This window comes from Pinus tabuliformis, chromosome X (genome assembly GCF_031772625.1).
Source record: "Pinus tabuliformis cultivar Carrire ecotype Pingquan chromosome X, CPIR1, whole genome shotgun sequence".
Lineage (NCBI taxonomy): Eukaryota > Viridiplantae > Streptophyta > Pinopsida > Pinales > Pinaceae > Pinus > Pinus tabuliformis.
In genome coordinates, this window is record NC_142308.1 from 1374886201 (window position 1) to 1374913130 (window position 26930).

The window sequence follows — 26930 nt, forward strand, 5'->3', positions numbered from 1 at the left end:
ACTTACCATGGAAGAAAAGAGGAAGGCAATCAATTTGGAAGCCGATGAGGAGGAGGAAGACCTTGAGGAAATCCTGGTGGAAGAGGAGGAGGACGAAGAAATGGAGGAAGACACCCAAGGTGTGGACCCTCTAACCAGGTTACCCGCGTATGTTCCTCCGTAGAAAGGGAAAGCAAGGGTGCCCAAGGACCTAGATGAGAGAAAAAGCTCTTTGTAGACTCCGCTGCTCCCCGATGATATCATTTTTGAAGGAGCGCACTTAGGACGAGTTTCGGTTCTAAAGTTTGAAGATTGGGATCTCACGGACCACAATAAATTCCCACGCTTGGCAACTGCGTAGCTAATGTGGCCAAAGAAAAATACAGTGGCGGGAGTCATAGAGTTGAAGCCGCATAAGTGGTTGCGAGGAGTAGAGAAAGCATAGTTGTCAAACCTGCTCTGGGTACCACATTACCATCTCACCCCAGTGACTATCTTTGTCATCAGGCAGCTGCTCTGCCTGGTGCATGATGGGTGTTTGTGGATGGAGGAGCCCATCCCCATCACGGACCACCTAATCAACAGAATTACCCAACTCCCTTGCAAGGGGGAGGACCTAGAGGATATTTAGGAGGGTAAGAGTAATGATCTGGCCATCGCGGAGGCCATGAAGAAAAAATTCAAGCTAGAGAAGAAGAAGAGGGGGTACGTGATCTCCAGTATTAACAATAATGCGGTCAAAGTCGCCATGCAGATACTGGCTGGAAAGGTTATGCGGAAGTGCCACACGGATGAGGTGCCCACGCCAGTGGTTGCACTTGCCGCGCAATACGGAGAGGAGGTCCAGTTTAACTAGTCGGAGTACTTGTGCAAGGAGTTCCTAGAGAATTGTTGCAAGGCACAGGAACAGGGGAAGACTTTCCACTATGCACGGCTTCTACTATCCATAGTGCTAGTGGCTTGGGAATTGCCCGAGGACAGCCAGGTCCCCACGATTGCGAAGGATCTTCCGAAGGCAGTGAAGTACGCTTTGCTATGGGAAACTAAAGATGCACAAAGGATCCGAGACAGAAAAATATTTTGGGTGTTCATGGAGATGAACATCAAAATGGGGATTAACCGCAAGTCGCAGTTATCTCCCACTGTTTATAACAGTCTGCAGAGCTTCACAGAGTTCAAGGTGGAGTTCCATCACGTATATATCCGGGCGCGCAAGGACCCCACGAAGAAATGGAACGAGCTCCCCTACCTGGCCACGAACGATGTCATATTCTCTGTGCTTGAGTCCTGGTCGCTGGAGTGGCACGCTCTAGCCAGCTCCGCAATGGAATCAGAGAAGTCCACTGCACAAATGAAAAAGGAGGAGGCAAAACTGTGGATGGCGCAGTTGGCAGAGAAGAGAAGGAATGAAGCGACAACATCCAAGGCGCAGGAGGCGGCGACACTGCGAAGGCAGCAGTAGCACAGCAACAGGCAACATAGAAGGAGAGAGGGCCAGAAGTCACCCTCACCTGAACAGGAGCCTGAAACAGAGGAAGGTGGCGCGGACCCACTGGCAGTGTCCACACAGATGAAGCGGCAACGCCCGAGAGAGTAGGTGGGGCCACAGAAGAAGTCAAAAGCCTCCAAGACTTCTTTCGACCCGATCACCCTCACTAAGGGGCATCTACATTATATAGGGGAGATGGTGCGTGACCTCACCGCGAAGGTCCTCCAGCAGTTCGCAGAGGAAAAGAAGATGGTGTTGGGGGTCCTTCGGACATAGATACAGGAGTTGCAGGTGTGCACTCCTCAGGCTGGTACTTTATCGACCAGCCTCGCAGTAGGCACAGCCGCGGCTGAGGAAATGTTGCGCGCCCGCACAACCAACACTATAGTGCTACCAGAAGGGGCACTGGTTACAGAAAACAAGGCCGACAGGCCTATGGTTAGTGCACTGAAGGGAGTTGGGATAAACATGGTTGCGCTCTCGCGAGAGACGCTCTATGTTCTGCAGGATGGAGTGACTGTCGAACTGCGGGCCAGGGAGAATCGCGCGCTCCAGGTGATGAGCAAGCAACAGATTAATATGGAACAACTGAGCCTGCAGCGCGACGAGGTTGTCACACAGAACAGGTAGTTAGTGTAGTGGTCGAGGAAGCCTGCCAGATGGTCCCTGAGTTGGCTATCCCAACAGAGGCACTAGTAGAGGCGTGCATCCGAAGATTAGCAGCAGGGGTGCATGAGGCGAAAGAAGAGATGGCTAAGCTTCAGCTGGAGCTGAACCTTCAGATAGTTGAGCTGCAATTGAAGGCGTAGCCTTCAACTCCGCCTGAGGTGAAGGAACAGCGCGCCAGTGCCATTACAACAGGAATAGCGGAGATCAACAGTGCAGTGAAGGATTGCACCAAACTGTTTGAAGAGTCATTCGAGGTCCTCACCACTCTACAGGAGGACCCAAACATATAGCGCTTAGAAACAGAGGCATGCGAGCTACAGCAATAGTACGATGAAGTAAAAGGGACTGCGCAAACGGTGGCCCTTACACAGAGGCTCGCGCGGATGCAGTAGGAAAAAGCGCTCAAGGAGCAAGTAGATGCTGCGCGACATAAGGAAGTTGTCCTGAAGGCGCGCGTACAACCATGGATCAATGAGGCATTCGTCATTACAGCCTTAATTGAAGCCAAGCTCTCGCAGATGCAGGGAACACAAGCACAGGTGCAGGGCATCAGTGCAGCGACAACAGTCTCGAAACAGCGTGTCCAGGAGGTACAGCAGGCAGCTGCTCAGTGCGTTGCCGATCTTGCAGCAGTCCAGGTAGAGTTGGGAGGTCTCCGTGCGAAGATCTCCGCACCGACAGAGGGACTCGAGGGTGAGTCACGATGTTTGTGTTAGGGGCCTGTTAGGCACGGGATCCCCTAAGGGAAGTTTTGGGGCATAAAGCCCAGATTTTGGTCAAAAGATGTAAATCCAATGTAAAGACTCCGCATTTTGTGGGCACAGAGCGCGAAGTTTGTACATGAGTCATAAGGTTTTCCACCCTTAATTTTGTAATGTAATGTCGGCTTTAGAAATCTACCCATGGTCCGCAGACCATGGGATTGTATAAATAGATCAAGGCTCTAATTTGTAAGAGAAGAATAGAAGAATAGGATCTAATGATGGAATAGAAGGATAACAGAAGATCTAAGTGTAGAGTCAAGTCTTTGGGTCGTAGCATAGGAGAAGGCTCTGCAGCTGAGTGCGCAGAGGTCTAGTAGTCTATAGTTGAGTGCGCGGACCCCTGTAGCTGAGTGCGCAGGGCAAGTTGAGTCTATAACCGTTGAAGCATTAATAAAGAGAAGTTTGATACCATTCATGTGTATTTATTTATTGTTTTTTGCAATGAAAGTATTGGGTATAAATTACATTTCTGTTGTTTATATGATGCGCGAACATATATGATTGTGTTGATTAAGTAAATGTGAGATAAAGTATCTGTTTACGCGAAGTTAACTAACATCTATAAGAAGATAAGTAAGATACGCAGTGTAATTTGGGGAAATAGTGCAGATCGCTGCCATAAGAGCGCGAAAGCCCCTCAACCCCTGGTGAGGGCTGCCTACAGGTGGTTATAACAGATCGCGAAGGTATCGCAGGTCAGGATAGTGCACGAAGTGACCTACGTAAAGGTATTCATAGTTGGACTAAATCGACCCCTCAGACATCTTGAGGGTGCGGAAACTTGGTTCCAGCATCCCCCCATACTGCTTCGGGTAAGACTTCAATCCGTGCACCACGGGCTGATGCTGAAAGGGCCAGTAGTTTGTTTGGCTAATTAACTCTGAACCTGGTTCTGGCCCCAACAAGCCAACAGACACTTTCTAAGGTTATTTGTGGATTAATTCATGGATCATTTTTGAAGTTTTTAAGGCAATTGTTTGGCGCCCCTCTAAAGAAAGGTCTGAGGCTCATTTCAGTGGTTTTGAGCGCTTTATGTAGTTGATTTCAGCCTTGTACTTAAGCATACTTCAGCCTATACTAAAGGAGTATTTTTGGCCTTCAATAGATCTTAATCTGGGCTTGTTTTGAATTCAAGCTCGGTCATTCCTAGGTTGCTTTCTTAAGACTGATTCGAGTTGTGTTGAACTATGTCCAAGCCCTAATTTCAGGTATCCTTATGGTTGAGTCCACTGTGAGATTAAAGACTATTTCAGGCCTACATTGAAGGATTGGATTTTCTTTTAGGACACATACTTGGAAGTATTGTCAAGGCATGTAGAAACAAATGTTTTTGAGCCTTAATCAAATAAACAAACCAACACGTGTTTTAAGGGTGTATTAAGGCCTTTCCCAATGGGCCTATTTAGAGATTTTTATGGGTAATAAATTTGAACCAAGGATCATCTCCTCCTCCATTTTATGATATTTTCAAAGATAAAATTCAAATTAGGACAGAGTTGTTGGACCATCTTATTTTGAGTTCAGAAGTTGCTTTAGAAGTTGAGTTAAAGTGGTTTCAAGGATTTGTTTCTTCATCACTAAGGAAGAGCCTTCATGCATGGCATTGAAGTTTCTAATATATTTAACTCCCACTGATTGGGATCGGAACTACAGCTAGAACTTACAAAGTGAAATAAATATAGATAAACCAATCTCAGAGTCCATTCTTTTCTTCAAGATTCAAATGATACATACACTTTTCTCATTAGCGTCTAATTTAATTTCTTCTCTAGGTGCCAATTCAGTGGCTTGCAAGTAGAGATGAATTATGGAAGGTAAACATACCTCATACACATCTTACTGAGGAGAAATAAGATCAAAACTAGATGGTGGTGAATCGAGATAAGATCAATTTTCCCAACGAAGGAACTCATTTCCATTATGGAGCTGACAAGTACATTGTTTCCCTTACAAAAGTATGAAATTTTTGTGATTCAGGATCACCTTTCCTTCTAGCCAGGGTAAATATGTCTACTCTAATTTTATTTATATCATGCAATTCTTGTACAGGATGGAGCTTCAAACTACATGAAGGGGTTAATGCTCCTACTATGTTACTTTGACATTGCATCATGCTTCTTTCTGTTGCAAACACCTCTCACAAAGGGTGGGGATTTGCTTTGAGGGATTATCAATATCCTAATCAAATTATTTATAATATGTGTTTTTTCATTTCCAATCATATTTAATGTATTATGTGCAGGACATCGTCATCACCATCATGCTATAAACACTACAATTCTAGATAGAAGTTCTACCAATCAAAATATCCCCTTAACACTTTGAAACTCAGTACTTATTTGCACTGAAATTTGTATCAAGTGATCAGATGGCTTGGAGTAAACTTATACATTTAGCCATTTCTTGTTGTTGAAGTCAAGGAATAACATTTGATGTCTGTTAAGAAACTTACTCTGGGGCAACATATCCCATAGTTCCTAAAATCCGAGTGGATATTTCACATTCCACTTTTCAGAAGCAAGTTTGCTAGCCCAAAATAAAACACTTTGGCATTGTAATTTTTGTCAATTAGGATGTTGTTGGCCTATTCACTGTCTTTTTTACTTGTTCAGTTTATTTGTCAATTACTTTTTTAAAGACAATTAAATGAGATGAATACCTGATGAGAAACGACGAGGAGTCGTTTGAAGCCTAACCCATTGGATGGCTTCCTATATTATTGAGAGAGGTCAGGATCCAATTGGTAGATGCTCTTCAGTGACCATTGTTCTTGCTGGAACTACATGGTGTTTCTGTTCCATGTATGCTCTAAATGATCTGTATAGCATAATACAATTGTGGGTTTAGATGTCCCAGTCCTTATCAATGGACGAACAAATTATTTGTGAAGTCTTTAACATGGTGGAGTGGGATGGTGACTGAATTATCGGTCATGCTAGCAATCCTGGTCTTGGGCCAGAAAGGTGGCAGTCCTAGACATTGTAAATCTATTATAGGTATTCTAATATTAGGCAAAAATCTCTTGATATTGGTCAGTGGTGCTCCCAGTGCAATCAAAGAGATGTTTGTCCCGAGTTCAAGTAAAATTGCATAGATTCTAATTTCTATGTGAGCTTGCAGAAGGCCAATATAAAACATATGTGAGTTTTTGATGCAAATTTAGATTTGGAAAGATAGCCATCATATTGTTAGCTATCATATTTTTCATGAATTAATGTTATTTTATTTAGCTTATCTAATGTCATCTACTAGTATTTTTTCAAAATCTATCAAATATTTGCTATTGGAACTTGAAACACCATCTTTGAAGATTAAGAGGCAATCTATGTTGGAAAGGTAAGTGATTTCTCTTTATCTTCTAGTTCTGAATGACATTTTGTTTACTAATTTTTATTTTCAATGATGTTTTATATGGTAGGATTCTTCTTGAAATTATGCATTACAACGTTTCCTTTGCAACATTTGGTGCAATTGCTAGTATATACACAAATAATATGCATACAATAAGGGTGTGTACGTTTCCACAATTCATAATAATAGAGAATGTTTTTATGGAGATATTTATTGTATATGGATGTAAAGATATAAAAATACAATATGTTATCTACTAGCAATTGCCCCTAAAAATGCCAAGGTACACAGAAGGAATGGAACATTTGGGAAATCATCTCACCACCAATAAACTCAACAACTACTAAATGGATGTGTTTAGACTTTGCCAAAATCTCCAATGCAAACATTATTAATAATTATTTAAATGGTTGATTTTATTCTAATTTACAAATGGTTTTAATACTCACATCATAAACTATGAGCGTATTAGAGTTCATAACATTGAATATGTAAACTTATTTCATAATCACAACTATTCCATTTTACATGCCACTTAGCCTTGATGCAGATCCAAATCCAAATTATATATATATAAACTTTAAATCGCGATCTTCTTTTTAGTAAATTACTATTTCAAAAAGTAATGTAATATATAAATTTTATATGATTAGTATTTGTTAGTAAATGTTGAGTAAAAATATAGGCTTTAGTTAAATGTTTTTTTGATTTAAATATGTAATAAGAAATTATTTCCATAATTATTTTCTTAATATTTTGTTACATAATATGCTTACTTGAAACGTGTTTAAAATTTTTAATGATTAAAAGCACCACGGAAATCAAAGAGACAACATGGTAACTAATGAACATGGTAACTGAGTATTTCAAGCTTCTTTAAATTATTAAGCTAGCCCTGTAAGAAGCTATCAGTACATGTCGTTTTATCAAGCCAAATACAATGTTTATATTTATATCATGCAAACATTTATATATTTTATGAATTTTTGTATTGACATTATGGTTATTAAAATTATGCATATGGTGGCACAATTAAAGGTCAGGGCATCGTTATATACAAACATTATTATTAAGTGACAACCCATAAAATATTTTTATATTTTTTTGAAGTTATATAACCAGCTCAAAATTATGCTTATAAAGACATCATTATATCTAACAACATTATTATAAACATTATCATAAACATTATTATTCAACGATAACCCATAAAATATTCATATGTTTTTTGAAGCTATATAATATTATAACATTGTACTAATGACAACCGCACATGATGGAAAGGTTAACATTGTTTATCAACAAAATTCGTATTATTCATGGTTTAAACGCTCAACAATTAACCGATTTTCGAACCAATTAACAATTATTCTTGGTTGCTATCCGATTTTAAAGCCCACTACGCTTGTGCTGCGAAACTTGGAGATAATTTTTCACAATTTCAAAGTCTTTAGGTTTGTCTCTTAATGCAAAATTAGAAAAACTAACTTCAATAGTAATAATTTTTCGAGACTAATGTGATGGAGTGTCAAAAAAAAATTCAAAATTTAATCACGTGTTAAAATATTATTGAAAGAAAAAACGAAATGTCATGTGTTAAAATATTGTTAAAAGAAAAAATGAGGAAAATGAGCCTCTTTGATTAGCTGGATCCTCCCAACAAAACTCATCATAAAAACACCTTGAGTATAAATATTCCAGTGTTTTTTAATTAGAATAAAAATATCTCTTTTCACATATATTATGTTTTAAATGCTTATTTATAACGGTCCTCACAGACCGTAGTCCCGACAGTTCGTAGCACCTTTCAGCAAATTATCCGGACGATACAGCAAATACGTGGCTCATCGTTATTTTTTAATTTGTTTTAAATTTTAATATATTTTTATTTCTAACAAATAGTCTGTAAACCAAATAACTAAATACGTGGCTCATGGTTTTTGTTTTTTTTTTTTATTATTTGTTTTAAACTTTAATATATTTTAATTTTTAACCTGATATGTGATTATTATTAAAAGAATTGTTTTAAGCTATTAAATTTGTTATATCAATTTTTTTTAAGCCATGGTAATAAAAATTTTAGAAAATAAAAATGTATTTTTATAATTAGTAAATATTCTATATATATATAACATTATAGTAAATTAATTAATTGAAAATCAATTAAATTTAACTCTAAACCAAAGACAATATATATATTTTTTTTGCAGATATAAAAATAGAATTATCTATTTAATAACTTAATTCCAAAAAACGTTTTCTAGGTAAATTGATAAGGCGTTGTCTGCCTATGCCACAAATTCGCCTTGATCACAAAGTTTTTGCCAAAATCCAATAAAAAAAATCAAAAAATCAGAATGTTGGAGTGTTTGAATCATTTTTCTGATGGTGGGAATGGATTAAGCACCATCAAGAACCCTTGGGGCACCCAAAATCCTCAAGTTTGGCAATTGTAACCCAGATTCTTAAAAAATTCTATGGGATTTTGTCATAATCTTGCCGAAATTTCCATTATTTTTCAGACTAATTTATGGGCTCTTTATATTACGCTAATTGATAATCATACATGGTGAAGTTTTCAATAAATGTTCTTATTATCCAAGGCGAAGCATGTCCAATGCACATGGGGGGATTTCTAATGCCACAATCCTTGTTGCCCCAATAATAATGAATGAATGAAGGGATTTTAATGATGTCCACGAGACCAATCAATCTAAGGGTCCTAAGGGACCTAGGACTCCAACCCATCACAAATTCAAACTTGTATTTAAGTCTACTCTCTTTTCATGAATCTTGACCAAGAAGTTCATAGTTTTGATAAGTCTCACTTCCTCGAACAACTTGTTCAAACTATCCACCTTCAAAATGCTTTTAAATTGATTACGAATATCCTCATGTAGTGTCACTATGCTTCAACCTCTCCTTTCCTACAAAAGATGTTGATTATTTCTTCTCACTCTTCTTTTGGAGTTGTCCATCTACCTATTTCACATCTGAGATGATGAGACCCGGTCCTCAACTGTGCTATTAATAATCTAGTATTTCTCGTGATTTTGGCACCCAAATATATCTTCTCATCATGAGACCATGTCGGGTTGAAATCTTTGACATATAGATATTTTTTTCAACCAATTTGTTTTTCCCACATGGTAGTCCTGAATTTTTCAAGCACCCATTTTTTAACTTCCTCTTTAGATTTAGGACAATCCTGCCACTTAATGCCCCACTTACCCAACCACCTGTCATTTTGTTTCCCCCAAGTTTTTTTCCTCCTCTTTAACTCCTCTGCAACAACTATTTTAGGCCAGTGATGCTCATCCATGTCTTCAACCTCTTTTAAGTAACTTAAAAAGCGAAAGATCGTCTCAGCGTCCATAGGAAATAAACCAACCTCAGCTGGCAAGATCTCATAAAGAACCATTGATTTGGATTTGAAATTATTAGTGATTAGTGCTTTGGAATTATTTCTATTTGCCTCCACTTGTGGTCTGACATACTATTCCCCCAAACTTCACATCCATAGAGTTCAATCACTATAACCAACAACCCAAAAAAAGTTGTCTTGGTCTTCCAGTCCCATAATTATGTTTCCCTGCATCTATTCTTTAGAAGGTAAAAGGCTCTCCATCCCCCTAAATCCTTTTAGCTCTACATGTCTCCCAATTGAGCCAGTTGTGAAAAACAATTCATAGATACTTGTATTTTTCCACTATTTCCAAGGGTTTCCCCTCAAAAATAAAATTAACCTGTTGTTTTTTCCTCTTCAAGGAGAAGATCATGATCTTGGTTTTGTTAACGTTTACTTGCATCCCAACCTCTTGACAAAAGAGCTCTAAGGCCTTCAAATGCTCTCTCAAACCATGAGCCGATTTTGCAATTAGGATAAGGTCACCACATAACCTACTAACTGAATACCCTCTCCACTGTTACTGCTTAACCATTCTTCTAGATTATCAATATATAAGCCAAACAACATGGGGGAAAGAGGGCACCCGTGCTTGACCCTAATGTCACTACCAAAGCATTCAGAAAAGTCTTCCTTAGTTCTGATTTTAGCTCTAACTTTCTCGTAGAGCTTATGAAAAACTGCCCTATATTCGCTTGGAATTCTGATCTCTTCCATCCTTCTCCAAAGCTTGTCTCTAGGAACAGTGTCGAAAGCTTTCTTGAAATCAACAAAGCAACAAAAGGCATCCTCACCTTGTATGTCCCATACTTTTTCTATGAAATGCCTAAGAGTGATACAATGATCAATGGTAGAATATCGTTGCCTAAAACCAGTCAGTCCTTTTGCTCTTTTACCTTCCTTTTTTGCTCAACTGCTAATTCTACGCCCCACCATGCTTCCAAATAGCTTTCCAAAAAGAAAATTAACGATAATAGTGCGGTAATTGGAGGGAATATTAATGTCTCCACTTTTGTAGAGAGGGATCACAACACTAGTTGTGGAACATTGCTTTGTGTGATGCTGTTAGAGATCTTTTTAATAATCGGAGCCAAGGTTATAGCCCCCCACTTTAAAAACTCTGCTTGCAATCCATCAATGTCTTGAGCTTTGCCATTTGCCAACTTTTTTATACCACGCTTGACATCTTCTAATGAAAATAACTCAGTTAAAGTAGGAGAGGTCTACTTCTCTCTTGTTCTCTCTCGTATAAAAGCTTCACATACTATTATCCATTTGCTTTTCTTTTGTTGTAATTCCCTTCGCATGCTATTATCCATTCGCTTTTCTTTTGTTGTAATTACCAAAATCGTTTGGGATTAAGTTTTGCCAAAAAAAATTAATTCATTCCTTCTTAAAGTCACATACTTTTCTTTTTTGTTTTAATCATATTTATATACTTTTTCATGCCTTTTTTGTTTTAATCATATTTATATACTTTTTCATGCCTTCATCGCATCGCTTTAACTAGATAACAAATCAACTTCATTTAGAAACTACCTTGTTTGGTTTGGCCTAAAATTAAACAACTTGCATTGTCAATTGTGTATTTTTTTAATCCACTTGTTATATAAATCATGTAGTTTTCATAGGCTACAATTTTGCATGAAAAATAATAGAAATTCGGCTAATTTTGAGAAAATCTGGAAAATTATTTTTTAAATCCAGGTTACCATTGTCAACCTTTAAAAATTTGAGTACACTTGATGCTGCTGAATTTCTACCATGAAAAAACCCACAATCCTATTTAAAAAAACTAAATTCAAAAGAAACTTAGCGTCCGGACGAAATTTTGGTTTCGGTAGACAACGCAAATGAGGCTTCAGGATAAGGACTGGGATGGCTTACCTGTTCAGGATTTTCTAGACGAAATCATGGCCCCTGGATTTGAATTTCCAGCCTCCTCACTCCTCACACGGCGGTGGGCGGACGCCAAACACTCAGTCAAACGTCACGTTATCTCTACGAACACGCTAGCGTGGACACGCGGCCCTAAACAACTGTCAATGATCCTTCGCATTTACTTTACTGCTCTAACCAATATTATCTTGCCTTCATTAATCTAATTAATCCTGATATACAGCGGAACACTATTAATCAAAATATAATTATTCAACGAGTTAAGAGCTGGGTCATGGCCGCGGCTGACGAGCATGCCTTGATCTGGTCTGCTCAACGTTGAAAGACACCTTGAGTCTTCCAAGCGGTTTCATGGAAGGTCCGCCGGACGCGCACAGCAACAGGAAGTCTATTTCTTTGCTTCTTTGCCCTCTTTACACTTCATTCATCAAGCTTTCGACTCCTGGTAAGGTCTTGCCTTTCATTTTGTTTGGTTTAGAGAAACTGGCTAGATATGGGGACTGCTCTCCTTCCCGCCCGGGATTTTCTGGCTCATTATCAGAGCCATACGAGTGCTGATTTCATGGGCTTCATTTATCCCAAGAAATACCACCAACATCCGCAATCGAACAGGAAATCTGGTCATGGCCATGGCTTTTCTACTCAGAAATCTAAGGTTAAGGGTGAAAACCCTGAGAAGAAGCGGTCCTGGAAGCCCAAAGCTCAGGAAGAATCATTTCCCGAGGTGGGCAAGAGGGCCTTCAGCAGAATTCATAAAGTCGGTGACAGAAAATTTGGCCATGTCGATGACCTGACATTGAAGAAAGACCTGGCTAAAATTCCTCTATTAATGGGGCAAGTAACGATTCTGAAGCGAGGACAGCCATTAAAGCCTAATAATAATGATTCAAGTCAGTTGGAAATTGCAGACAAGACAACGGGCCACTTATTTGTAAGCCCTACCCAATTCGTGGGCAACCAATAAATCCCATGCTATTGGGCCATTAATGCATAAGATTTATTGGTTGCCAGTACCTTACTGCTACCATGAGCCATGAAAGCCATACCATGAGCCATGAAAGCCATACATATTTCCGGCGACGTTCAGCGTCAACTTCGACGGCGCAGGCCTCTCGCTCCAACTCACGAAAGTCCATCATTCGTACTTCATCATTAATACAACTTGTACCAGCATTCAATGCCACCTCCCCCTTTACCATTTCAAACCTCCTCGGTTTTCGATTTCAAACTGGCATTGGCGCGCATACTACCATTTCAAACCTCCTTGCTTTCGATTTCAAACTGGCATGGGCACGCATATTTTATTTTCAAATGAATTGAGATCTTAAACGATTTCAATCTGGGCAATAGCACTCAATTCTTTTTGTTATGCTGTGCTATTGTATCCACTCTCGGAGAACAGCAACCGACGAAGCATAAACAACCTCAACAGAACCAGAAACTATCCACAGCTCAAGTCACTGTTTTTCAAGGTTTCTTGTTCTGTATGCAGATATGGAAATAGCGAAGAAACTAGCTTTGAAACGCTTCCTCCAAAAGCGAAAGGAGAGGTAATCAAACTCTACATCTTCTATAATATTTTCTCTGTATAAATTGAGATGATTGAATCGGCAAATGTGTATTAATGCGATGTTTTTTTGGAGTGCAGATTCAACAGCGTTGCTCCTTACACCAGCGTGGAGAGGGCAACATTGCCTTGGAAAGTAGGAAAGGATTCAGATGACCAGATCATACTGTCGTTGGGTTGTGTATGACAACAATTGTAAAATGTTGGGGAATGCCACTGACTTTTAATTGCATCACGCAGCATGTTTTACCCTTAACCGATCTGTTTTTTAATCAAATTTTTAGATCGAGGGAACCAACGCGTTTTCTGTATTTCTCCACTGTGAGTACAGGGTGGCAGGCAAAACTGATGGCCCGGATAAGAAAGTGGCACTCGAAACGGCAATGTAGCATGAAAGTGCAGAAGAATTTCTTAATCCCTAAGTATTCAATCTTGAAACATTCAGATTAACATTAATGTTGTGACATTTTTTTTAAGTATATTATAGATTTTTGTGATATATCTTATTTGTGTGGATGTTTGTTTATTTCCTCAAAAAAAATGAATTTAATTATTAAATAATTTTTAGAATAATTATTAATTAAATTAAATTATAGATATTTAATTTTTTAATAATATTTTAAAATATTCTTAATAATATTTATAAATAAATTAAATGTTTAAATTTACCATTTCATTTTTTAAAATAAATTGTTTAACTAAAAATGATATTATATAAAAAAGTTTTATATAAATCATGATATTAGTTTATGGTTTTGTAATAAAATAAGTTTATAAATTAACAATCTCAATATGAGTTTCTATAATTAAATAATTTTATTTATATATTTTATTTATATATTAATATTTTATAATAATAAAATTATAATTTAATTTGATTTTATATTTATTTTGCTATTTAATATATCATATATATTATGGAGTAATTATTTTAATATTTGTATTAGACTAATGAAATATTCTCATTTAGAATTTTCAAGATTGTTAAAAGAAATATTTAATGAGTTGTTAGTGGAACCATTTTTTATTTATGGATATTTCTTTTAAGTCATTTATCTTTTTAGTTTTGTGTTTGGGAAATATTATTAAATTATAAAATATTTTAAAATCTATTTTTTTTTATAGTTAGGCTAACAATTTTTGTGGAAGTAAATTTAGTAATAAAATGATTTAGTCACTAAAGCTTTCTTTCACGATTTATTGTTTCAAAATTTATTTGATCATAACATTTTAATGAGATTATATTTATTAAATTTATTAAGGGTTATATTTAATTAATTAATACAATCTTTTCTACAATTTATTTAACTTAATTTACAATATATCAAAACACAAATACATTTAGAGACTAACAATATTTAGGTGCCTAATAATTTTTAGCATTTTCCATTTATAACTTTTATTCATGGAAAAACCACGAACATTTGTTCCTCACAAACTCATAGTCCACCTCTCTCATATTTCAAACTTTGAATAGAGACTTAACTTAAATTAGTTTGGACTTTGAATAGGGACCCAAACCTTATATTAGGATAGATAGATGGACATTAAATGGTAATTAATCCAAAATCTTTAGTTTAGATCTTGCTTAAAAATTCAACCGATGTCATTAAATATTTTTTCGGAAAGTAAAATTTAAATTAATTTAAAAAAAAACATCATAGCAAGTTTTGGTTTGCCATAGTTTACCTTGGTTTAGCAATAAGAAAACCAAAAAAATAGAAAAACCATAATTATTTTAGCATCCAAACATAGTGTCTTTGACAATTCACACAATTCATATATACAAATAAACAGTGATACCACCACACCACATAACTCATTTTGTAATAAACTAAATTCACACAATTCATATATACAAATAAACAGTGATACCACCACACCACATAACTCTTGACTTGTTCTATTAGATGGCTTTCAATATCTATATAGGTTGAGATCTTGCACGGATTCCATTTTTCTCAAAATAAAGCTTAAATGAATTTTGAAACTCAAATGAATTTTGGATTACACACTTGATAGCATGTTGAAGTTGAACTTTTCAAAGCAACTTCCAAGATTTGGAATTTTTTTGACATGAGAAATGTTTAATAAATAATTTTTTTTTAGAATAAGTTAGATTCATATAGTATTTCTTGTTATTATATTTGTGTAGATTGAACTATATTGGATTTAATTTGAAGTTTGATTTAAATTTTAAATAACTTTTTATATAATTCCTTTAGAAAGGAAAGCCATCTAATAGAACAAGTCAAGAAAAAATAAATAGAATGAGCGACAAAATTCAAAAACAAGAATGTCAAGAACAAGACCATTAGTAAAACAACTAAACCAAAGGAAAAACCCTAGGAGGATGGAACAGACAAGGCTCAAAAGAGAAGGATTCGGGAAATCTCAAAAGCAAGAAAAGGTTAAAGGGGGGGCGAGGGGTGGAAGGGGGGAAAGGAAGGCAAGACTAAGAAGAAAGGGCAGGGATCCAGCAACTACTGATCTTCCAGCCGTCATCTCTATTGAGATTGTTAGGCCTTCTTTCAATTTCAATAGCTTCCCTGAATTTTCGGTGATGGAACTGCGCAGTTCCATCACCGAAAATTCAGGGAAGCTATTGAAATTGAAAGAAGGCCTAACAATCTCAATAGAGATGACGGCTGGAAGATCAGTAGTTGTTGGATCCGTGCCCTTTCTTCTTAGTCTTGCCTTCCTTTCCCCCCTTCTCCCTCCCCCCTGCCCCCCCTCTTTTGAGCCTTGTCTGTTCCATCCTCCAAAGGTTTTTCCTTTGGTTTAGTTGTTTTACTAATGATCTTGTTCTTGACATTCTTGTTTTTAAATTCTGTCGCTCATTCTATTTATTTTTTCCTGACTTGTTCTATTAGATGGCTTTCCTTTTTTTTTTTCTCTTTTTAAGCTTTTACCTTTACCTTAAGATCAATATAAATTAAATATATTCCAACAAATATTATTAAATCAATATCAATAGTATTGAATTAATTCCACTAAATCAATATTTTTGAAAAAAAACCCCTTTCACTTTCCCTGGTGATAATAAGTTGATTTAACAACCTAAGATTAATATATAAATAAAATGAAATTTAATAACATTCTTGTCCCTAGTAATTTAAGTGATTAAATTAATTAAAAAGGAATTGAATAAATTAATTTAATAACAAAGAAAATTTTTCTAAAAACCCCCCTTCACCATAAAATCTATGTTCCAAATCAATATCAATATTATTAAATTGATATTAATAATTTTAATTCCACTAAATCAATATTATTAAAAATAACCCCTTTTACCTATCCCTAATGATAATAAATTAATTTAATAATCTAAGAATAATATATAAATAAAATAAAATAAAATAACAATCCATAGTAATTTTAAATGATTAACTAAATTAAAAAGGAATTAAATAAATTTCTAAAACCCCTTTACTTATCTCTAATGATTTAAATAAATTAATTAAAAAAGAATTAAATATATTTATTATATATATAAATAAAATAAAATGGAATTACATTCTAATATATAATTATTTATTATATTTATAATATTATTTTCACATAAAAATATTATCTAGCCGTTTTTCTATATAGTCGTTGATGGTCAACCTAGTCAACCTTGCTACTGGGAAGGTCTCCTCTCCTTATTTAATGTGCGGCCATGATCTGACTCCTCAAATTGTCGTGACAATGAACCACACTAGTTGGTTCGATACGCGTGGACAAAAGTTTTCTACATGTAATTTATGTATTAATTAATTAAATATAACCCTTAATAAATTTAATAAATATAATCTCATTAAAATGTTATGATCAAGTAAATTTTGAAACAATAAATCGTGAAAGAAAGCTTTAGTGACTAAATCATTTTATTACTAAATTTACTTCCACAAAAATTGTTAGCCTAACTATAAAAAAAAATAGATTTTAAAATATTTTATAATTTAATAATATTTCCCAAACACAAAACTAAAAAGATAAATGACTTAAAAGAAATATCCATAAATAAAAAATGGTTCCACTAACAACTCATTAAATATTTCTTTTAACAATCTTGAAAATTCTAAATGAGAATATTTCATTAGTCTAATACAAATATTAAAATAATTACTCCATAATATATATGATATATTAAATAGCAAAATAAATATAAAATCAAATTAAATTATAATTTTATTATTATAAAATATTAATATATAAATAAAATTATTTAATTATAGAAACTCATATTGAGATTGTTAATTTATAAACTTATTTTATTACAAAACCATAAACTAATATCATGATTTATATAAAACTTTTTTATATAATATCATTTTTAGTTAAACAATTTATTTTAAAAAATGAAATGGTAAATTTAAACATTTAATTTATTTATAAATATTATTAAGAATATTTTAAAATATTATTAAAAAATTAAATATCTATAATTTAATTTAATTAATAATTATTCTAAAAATTATTTAATAATTAAATTCATTTTTTTTTGAGGAAATAAACAAACATCCACATTACAAAAATCTATAATATACTTAAAAAAATGTTACAACATTAATGTTAATCTGAATGTTTCAAGATTGAATACTTCGGGATTAAGAAATTCCTCTGCACTTTCATGCTACATTGCCGTTTCGAGTGCCACTTTCTTATCCGGGCCATCAGTTTTGCCTGCCACCGTGTACTCACAGTGGAGAAATACAGAAAACGCGTTGGTTCCCTCGATCTAAAATTTTGATTAAAAAACAGATCGGTTAAGGGTAAAACATGCTGCGTGATGCAATTAAAAGTCAGTGGCATTCCCCAACATTTTACAATTGTTGTCATACACAACCCAACGACAGTATGATCTGGTCATCTGAATCCTTTCCTACTTTCCAAAGCAATGTTGCCCTCTCCACGCTGGTGTAAGGAGCAACGTTGTTGAATCTGCACTCCAAAAAAACATCGCATTAATACACATTTGTCAATTCAATCATCTCAATTTATACAGAGAAAATATTATAGAAGATGTAGAGTTTGATTACCTCTCCTTTCGCTTTTGGAGGAAGCGTTTCACAGCTAGTTTCTTCGCTATTTCCATATCTGCATACAGAACAAGAAACCTTGAAAAACAGTGACTTGAGCTGTGGATAGTTTCTGGTTCTGTTGAGGTTGTTTATGCTTCGTCGGTTGCTGTTCTCCGAGAGTGGATACAATAGCGCAGCATAACAAAAAGAATTGAGTGCTATTGCCCAGATTGAAATCGTTTAAGATCTCAATTCATTTGAAAATAAAATATGCGTGCCCATGCCAGTTTGAAATCGAAAGCAAGGAGGTTTGAAATGGTAGTATGCGCGCCAATGCCAGTTTGAAATCGAAAACCGAGGAGGTTTGAAATGGTAAAGGGGGAGGTGGCATTGAATGCTTGTACAAGTTGTATTAATGATGAAGTACGAATGATGGACTTTCGTGAGTTGGAGCGAGAGGCCTGCGCCGTCGAAGTTGACGCTGAACGTCGCCGGAAATATGTATGGCTTTCATGGCTCATGGTATGGCTTTCATGGCTCATGGTAGCCATAAGGTACTGGCAACCAATAAATCTTATGCATTAATGACCCAATAGCATGGGATTTATTGGTTGCCCAATTCGTGCATCAAGATACGACACTTCTTTCCCAGGATCTAACCATGAAATCAAGATCCGTTTCCTCAATGGAATCCGAAGCAGCGACTCCGCCCGGATCCGAAACTGAGATTGCAGAGGGAGGTAACGGCATGAAAACCCCCAAATTTCCTGTTTTTATTTCGGAGAAATGGGCCGGTCCAGCGTTTGCGAGTTCTCCAAGTCCGAGCGCCTTGCCTTTACCCAGTTTCTCGATCAAGAAATCCGGCGAACAGTCGCCTGAAATCGATAGATTTGCAACAAGGGATCTGAGGCGTCTGCTCGGCCTGGATTAAGCAGGCTGCGTCTAATTTTCCCGAATGTCGAGGTTAAATGGTAGGTCTTCAATTGCTCTCTGCGATACTAAGATTCTTCCCATATTTTTCAAGTGAAGAATCTGGTGTGGCAAGCTCCCAAAATGTGGATCAATGTTAACACTGTAGATAATGAACAAAACAACTAGCGGAATACTCGTCCGGTGTGTCATAATTAGGAAGATTGAATTGAATGATACCAATCGTACCAGTCCCTTCATCAATACATCTGCATGGAGCAGCAGAAGCAGAAGGGGAATGGATACCGAAATGATACATTGGATGGTAGGTTGGGTTGCAGAAGGGGAATGGATACGGAAAGCATACATTGGATGGTAGGTGGGCTGCAGAAGGGGAATGGATAAGGAAAGCATACATTGGATGGTAGGTTGGGTTGGTTGTATTATTTGAGTAATTACCATGGGAAACCATCTGGGATGTATGTGATGAATTATTAAATTATTGAGTTCATCACAAAATTTAGTATATATAAACAGCGTAATGTTTGCAAAGCAGCTAGTTCTCCATTCACATTACAATTTTCACTTTTTTAACCATTATAGAAAAATATATATATCATAATGAGTTGAAATAATCACATAATTTGGAATCTTTCATTTTATTAATAAGAAAAAATATATATATCATAATGAGTTGAAATAATCCTATAATTTGGAATGTTTCATTTGGAATTTTTTATTTTATTAATAATTTGGTTTTTTTTTTTAATTTGATTTGGAAAAAAATATATCATAATTTATGGAAATAATTAAAGAATTTACAAATTTTGATAAAAATGTAAGACAATTTAAACAATATATTGCATAATTAAAAGATAATATATTATACATTAAAAAATGCAACATAATTTATAGTCAAAATGAAAATGATGAGCTTGTATTTTTCCAAGAATTTGTCTTAAAATATACTACCACAATCACATTAGTTAATGTGGTTGAAGTCTTTCTTTGGTCTTTCATGATGGATGGAGTTACTATCTGAAACGTTAGACAGATCATTAGTATTACACAGTGTTATTCCTGAAATCTCCAACAAAAGATTGACTTGACTCATCAAAAATAATATTTGCATAGAAAGATATTGAGGCAACTCAAGTTGTCCATTCAATGTGTTAAAATGTTATTATTGTTAGAACTTTTGACTATCAAAATCCTCTAATGACGTTTCCAATTCATGGGTTTGAAGACAAAGATTTTAAATTCTCATAAATTCATGGGTTTGAAGACAAAGATTTTAAATTCTCATAAATTTAAGTTGTGGTTTAAAATATGTGTGCTTACTTGTCTACAATTTGGCATATTGGATATTTATTCTTCAACATCTCTACAATGTCATTCTAATGAGCAACATAATTACAACTAATAAAAATCTTTGACGTTAATGGAGACTCCATGGCCAAAGTAAATCCAAAGCTTAGTGATGTGGTTTAGAAGCTAGCATAAATTGGTAAACAACATAAATAACTCGGGCTAAAATGCCTCCACTTCATTATCAATTCAATGATCTCATTTCAAGATCGGTACCTATGGCCAAAAACATGTTGTTGGATTCAAATGTTAACACAAAAGCACAAAAGCTCATGAGGGATAGGGCAAGGAGCCGAGAGAGGTAATGTGATTTTTCTCTTTATTCTTTTCTTTTAATTGTGCATCAAACATATAGTCCATTCATTGCTATTTGCTTCTTCCTTATAAAAATTCCTATTTGCTTCTTCCTTGTAAAACTTTCATTACTTAATTTATGAGTGGTAACTCATCAACCTAATATGAAAACAGAGAAGATAAATCAAACATATGAAGAAAAAAATTGGAAATAAGGAAAAAAAACTTTTGATGAATTAGTGCATGATCCTTCATTGTTTGTCTGCATATCAATTTCAACCCTTGATTAAAGCTTCTCTAAGCAATCAATATGCAAACTCTCGACATGGCCTTGAATGTTACCATGATAAGCGTGGCTAAGCAGGGTATTGTTTCATTTGTAGGTAATAGGTAGAGGCATGCTAGGGACTACAAATTTGAATGCTCAGTCAATTATTGTTGTTATAACTTATGCTTGTTTCTCTCCTATAACTTACACTGATATGGTATTTTACTATTCCATTAAAGGCGGTGTTAGAGACGAGAGGAAAAGGGTTTTTTAAGCTGATAGTAAACCTACTATCCTACTAGTTATTCTATTCAAAACCTAACCTTCACCAATTGAAACCATTCATATTTAATAAATTGAAAAGTTTCATAAATATTTGTAAAATAAATTAAAAATTAGAAAGGGGAAATTCACAAGATTTTGAGATAAATGTTAAATAACTATATTGAAAATTGGGTAAAAGTAAAATTCTGATTGCCCATCTATTTTTTAAAAGAAAAATGAAATTCTCCATCTATTCACAACCTAATGCAGAAGCTACATCTTGCAATATTTAATGACGTATATCTAACAAACGGAAGAGAATGGAAGCGGTGAAGGGGCTCCAATTATTTGCCCTTATTATAATCATTATTTGCTTCAATTCCAATTATAATCAGTATTTGCCATTTGTAACCAAAAGAATTTGTAAAGCCAAGACATGAGAGGAGGTTTGAAACTGAAAAACAGTTTGCAATCCCTTAAGCTTATCCATTAGATCATGTATAAGTCGAAGAATATTCTTACATTAGTAAATCAAGATCGTCCATAATTTGTGATATTTTAAAGAATCAAAATTCATGCGTCCAATTCCAATATAGACCACGCCTATCCATTAGAAAAATTTTGAGGTCAAAAATGGGTCTCAAAACAAAAATGTACAACAAAAATCAACTTTATAAGAACCATAGGATTCAATATGATGATGTCAACCATGGGGGATGATTTGCCATTTTTTGAGTTAAAAAAAAAAAAAAAAAATCAACTAGTATTTTCAACTTATCTCCCTACGATTTTACTCAAATTTCGAGCGGGAACACTCCTTGGATGTGAAATTTAATTTTGCATCTAAGGAGTACTCGTGTTGCATACTTTCGATGGACCCTACAACATAAAAAAAAATGTGATTGCAATCACTTTTTTTCATGTATTTCACATTTTTCGTGTAGTAAGGTCCATTGGAAGTATGCAACATGGGTATTCCTTGGATGCAAAATTAAATTATGCATCCAACGAGTGCTCCCGCTCAAAAATTTGAGTAAAATCATATGGAGATAAGTTGAAAAAAAAGTTTTATTTAATCTTATTTTATTATTTTCACTATTATTTTACAATATTCATTAAGAGGCCCATTTTAGACCTCAAAATTTCTCTAATGGGCATAACTAGTTTTATAGGTTTTAATTAGGAAGATATAAATCACTCATTTTATATGAACAATTGAAGATTTTTGTTCCAAAACATGAAATTCATTGCTTGCAAGATTAAGTCAAAAGCACATCCCAATATAATTAATTCACAATCCTCCAACAAAATCTAGAAATTCAACTAACGAACTTTTGTGAGATTACCTCAGCTAAATAGTGACAAACATCATCTTTGGCTTTTGGTAGTTTCTCCCATCATATCAAGGATTTATATTAAGTGCTACTTGGATATTTTCTCCCATCTTGCCATAGTTGTTGTGTTTATTTTAATATTCTATACCAATAGAGAAAATTATACATTAAGTGGTTCTACCACTTGATAGACAAGACATGACAATGTATGAGAGCCCTGACAAGATGATGTCTCTTTTTAGAGGAAAATTTGAAAGAAGGATATAAGCAAGACATACTTTGTATAACCCCGTCCTCAATACCCCCTCCCCTAACTTAAGCTTCTATAAAGACACCTTCTATTGCATGAATATCTCAATTTTGAATACAACTTGAGATATATTACAAATCCCTAGATGGTTATAAATGGAGACAAAGGTGAAAGGGTATTTGAGGATCAAAATGGTTCGAGTGCCAAGTAAAATTTACCATTTATGAACGTCCCTTGAATAATCCCTTCGGCTACAAGTTGTCTAGGAAATATGCTTAGCCTGCACTAACACAGATATCTCCATTGTTTGTGCAAACTAGGACTTTATAGCTACTTCCAAGATATTGTTTTATGAGAGAGGGGGAACCAGAACAATTTTGCATAATATGTTTCAAACCAATCAACATTTTGATTCAGTATTTCCATGGTTGTCATTTTCTACCTAATATTGCCATAGCGAACAACAATTTTCAATTTGTGGGTAGTTGGGTACACAAAGAGAATTTGAAAGGAAATTGAGCATTTGTTCATCGTACCATTTTTCTAGGATCTTCAACCTTGATTTGAAAAGGCTATCCATGTCATGAATTACACACAATTCTACCAACATCCATTTTCGCTCATTTGGAATCCAAATTGGTAAAACCACACTTATAAAAGGCTGTCATTTTGAAGCATGGAGATGCTTATACAACTTATTTATGACTTTTAAATATGTATGATGATCAAAAATATCATTGCATCCTCCTCCAACCTCACGAGGCCACTCCTACCTTTTGAAGAGCATTTTTCAGTTCATGAGTACCAACTTAAATTCTATAAGCTCAACAATGAGATTAATGTGCCAGTAAATTTTTATACCAAATTATTATTTCTATTGGAAACCCGGAAAAATTAAATTTAAAATCTATGCACAGTTAACATAATTGAACTTCTAACAATTCATGCACACCAAAAACAAAAATTCAAATACTTTATTTTTACATAGGTTTACCTTGGAAATCCTCAGTGTGGGGAAAAAACAACCCAAGAGGGATTGTATTATCTTTCAGGGAAAATATTATAGCAATGGTACCAAAGATATTACATCCAATCAATAGCCTCAGAAATTAGTCCTTCACCTTTGCTTGGTACAGTATGAAGCACCACCTCCTTCCACAACAGTGTACGACCCCTTTCCATAGCCTAGGACTCAACCTCTTTTCTTGTTCAGTCAACCTAGGGTATGAACCCTCTCTCAAACTCGGCCCAAAGACTCATCCTCTCACCCCTGCAAACTCAACCCCTTCTCCTCTATTGCTCGACCTTTTTGGTTTTCACCCAAGTCAACCCTGTTCTCCCTCACTCAAAGTGATTTCGAAAAATAATGTGTCCTTCACTCACTCATTCTAATAATTTATCATTCTTTTAAGGCCAAATACCATGGGTCATCATTTAGCCTAAGTTTACATTAATTTATTAAATCAATGTCATTCTCCTAAGTAAAACTTAGGAATAATTAAAATTGCTTAAATAAGTAATTGTTAAGTTATCTTCTACATCCTTGGACACAAGGCCTATGCAGAGACACACGTCCAAGCTACAATTGTTAATACTCCCTCTTGGCGAGGAAGGTGTTCAGCACCACCCCCAATTTGTCCCTGAAGAATACAAACTTATCTTTCATCAAGGCCTTCATGAATGTGTCTACAACCTATGCTTTTATAGGTACATATTGCAGCTTCACCTTGCCTTTCTATACGCAATCATGGATGAAGTGATACTTAATCTCTATATGTTTTGACATATCATGAAACACTGGATTTTCTGAGTCTGAGCTTGATGTAGCTCTGATTGTCACAATGTATCATGAATGGCTCCAACTCCCAATCAAATAGCGCATGAATAACTCTTGTAATCTATAATGTAAGTATGCCTTCTTCCTTTGGTACTTCCTTCTCCTGAACATCTGCTACTTCTAGCACCAATACACAATATTTTTTGAGAGCCCCATCCTATTCAAATTTCACATCCCTCTGCACCATTGTCTTCCTAAGTGCGGGGAATGAATGGACCATTTCTAGAATATGTTAATAGAACCAATATGAGAGAGAAGACCTACCATTCCAAAGTTACTCACTCCAAAGAACAATGCAATGTTACTAAGGGAAATCGTTATAACGGAGGTAAAAGAAGTGATCATGGAAATACCAAGGAACAAATCACCAGGACCGAATAGCTTTACAACTAAATTATACCAAGAGTGTTGGAAAATAATAGATGAATATGTCTAGAGGACATTAGAGGACTCTAAAACATCTTCCTCAATCCTGTCAGCTCTAGATGCAACTTTCATTGCTCTAATCCCTAAAAACTCTCAATCGAAAACCCCTTCTAGCTTTCAACCCATAGCACTTTGTAATGTCATGTATAAATTCATTTCTAAAGTGATTTCTAACATACTCAAGGCACTCCTACCCTCCCTAATATCCCCTAAACTAACTTGATATGTCCAAGGAAGGAAAAATTGAACAATATTCTACTAGAATATGAACACATCTTTTCACTTTAAGGCTCCAAATCCACAGGCGTGCTCATCAAACTAGATATGTCCAAAGCCTATGATAAATTCAGTTGGAAATTCATCTTTAACATATTAATGGCTTTCGGTTTTGTTGATCCTTGGATAATACATTAAGTCATGGCATTGGTTTCCAAATCTCTCTTCTCAATACTCATTAATGGATCCCCATCCCCTACCTTTCTCCCATCAAGAGGCATAAGGCAAGGGGACCCCCTCTCCCCCTATATATTTCTCCTAATCATGGAGAGTCTGGAACAAGCCATAAAAGCTACATTACATGAAGGAAAATTGAAACGTATCTCCAATGGTAGCGTTGATTATGCATCTACTCATCAACAATTTATAAATGATACCCCGTTGCTAGGGAAATCTATTAGTTGGGAATACTAGTTGGGAAGTTATTGCCTTCAAATTGGTTCTCAACAATTTCTTTGAAGCCATAGGCACTATTGAAAATAGCAACAAGAAATGCTAAAAATAGAAATGCTAAAAATAGAAATGTTAAAAATAACATTACTATAGATAGCATTTCAGGATATAATCCAATTTTAATTTGTCCTTGAATTAAAATTCGAATTTAGTCTCACCAGTAGTTTGAAAAATAATTAATTACTCCATCTTGAGTTAATTAGTTGGAGAAATTGAAACATGAAGTCTTTGTGAAGTCATGCAACAATTATCCCTTTGATTGAGGAAGTTATCCCTTAATTAAGGAGATAAGGATGAGTTGTATTTGAGTTGTAATTAGTTAGCTCAGTTAACTGAGTTAAGTCCAGTTAAGTTAGTTCCAAACAGTTTATGGAACTAATTGTGAGTTTAGTCAGTTAATGCATGCATGCATGCAACTAGTGTACTCCAAATAACTAAAGATTCTCTCATAAATAACTCATGCATGTGAGTGCAGACAAAGACCCAGTTGAGATTAAAGACAGGGACATTGTACTATCATTTGGAGGAATTTTCCTATAAAGGAAACTCATCGATGCAGAAGGAATAAGGTTCCTTGAGGATTGCACAGTTTTACAGGGTGTGAGATCAGTGTGAGTGATCAGTGTTATACTTGGTAACAGTAGGATCACCCAGGAGAAACAGCGTAAGGAAATAGGAGGCTTGGAGGGTAGAGGAGAAGGTTTGTGAGAAGCCTTGTTTACCTGTGAACATCTAGGAGGATTGTACTGAGAACTGGCTAGCTGTGAGAGCTAAGGCTTTGTGTGATCTTGATGTATTTCCAACTTGTATGATAATACAGATAGCGAGGTTTTTAGCTAAGGCTTTCCCCAGAGTATTCTTCTGTGTTCCATGTGTATTGATTCTTATTCTCTATTATATGTGTTTTGTTTGATCTTGCTCAAATCGATTAAGCTTCTGCAAGTTTGATAGTAGAAGTAGATTAAGTATTTTGCTTTAGTACATTGCATAATTAGTTTAATCTATAGTGAGAATTTCTACATGGTATCAGAGCAAAGGTGATCAGAGTTGTGAAAAACATATTGAGAAGGGAAAAGTTCGAAGTTTGAAGTTCTTGATTGCGGGTACAAAATCGATTTCTT

General features: G+C 35.2%; 1 protein-coding gene across 2 annotated transcripts; it reads left to right on the plus strand.

The window, feature by feature from the left end:
* Positions 1-11809: 11809 nt before the first annotated feature.
* LOC149145177 (uncharacterized) lies at positions 11810-19594 on the plus strand. 2 transcript variants are annotated; one of them, XR_016264680.1, is made up of 3 exons: positions 11810-12498; positions 18745-19418; positions 19468-19594. XR_016264680.1 is itself a non-coding variant. In XM_089449067.1 (2 exons), the coding sequence occupies exons 1-2, from the start codon at positions 12051-12053 to the stop codon at positions 19059-19061; spliced, it is 765 nt and encodes a 254-aa protein (XP_089305193.1). In that variant the 5' UTR covers positions 11810-12050; the 3' UTR covers positions 19062-19594. The 2 variants fall into 2 exon arrangements, 1 of the variants encoding a protein (XP_089305193.1); XM_089449067.1 differs by having other exon boundaries at positions 18745-19594.
* The last annotated feature ends 7336 nt before the right edge of the window (positions 19595-26930 follow it).

Coding starts and splice junctions, on each gene's coding strand:
- LOC149145177 (XM_089449067.1), top strand. CDS start 12,051: ATGGGGACTGCTCTCCTTCCCGCCCGGGATTTTCTGGCTCATTATCAG. Junction 12,499..18,744: donor CCACTTATTTGTAAGCCCTA/CCCAATTCGTGG, acceptor ATTTATTGGTTG/CCCAATTCGTGCATCAAGAT.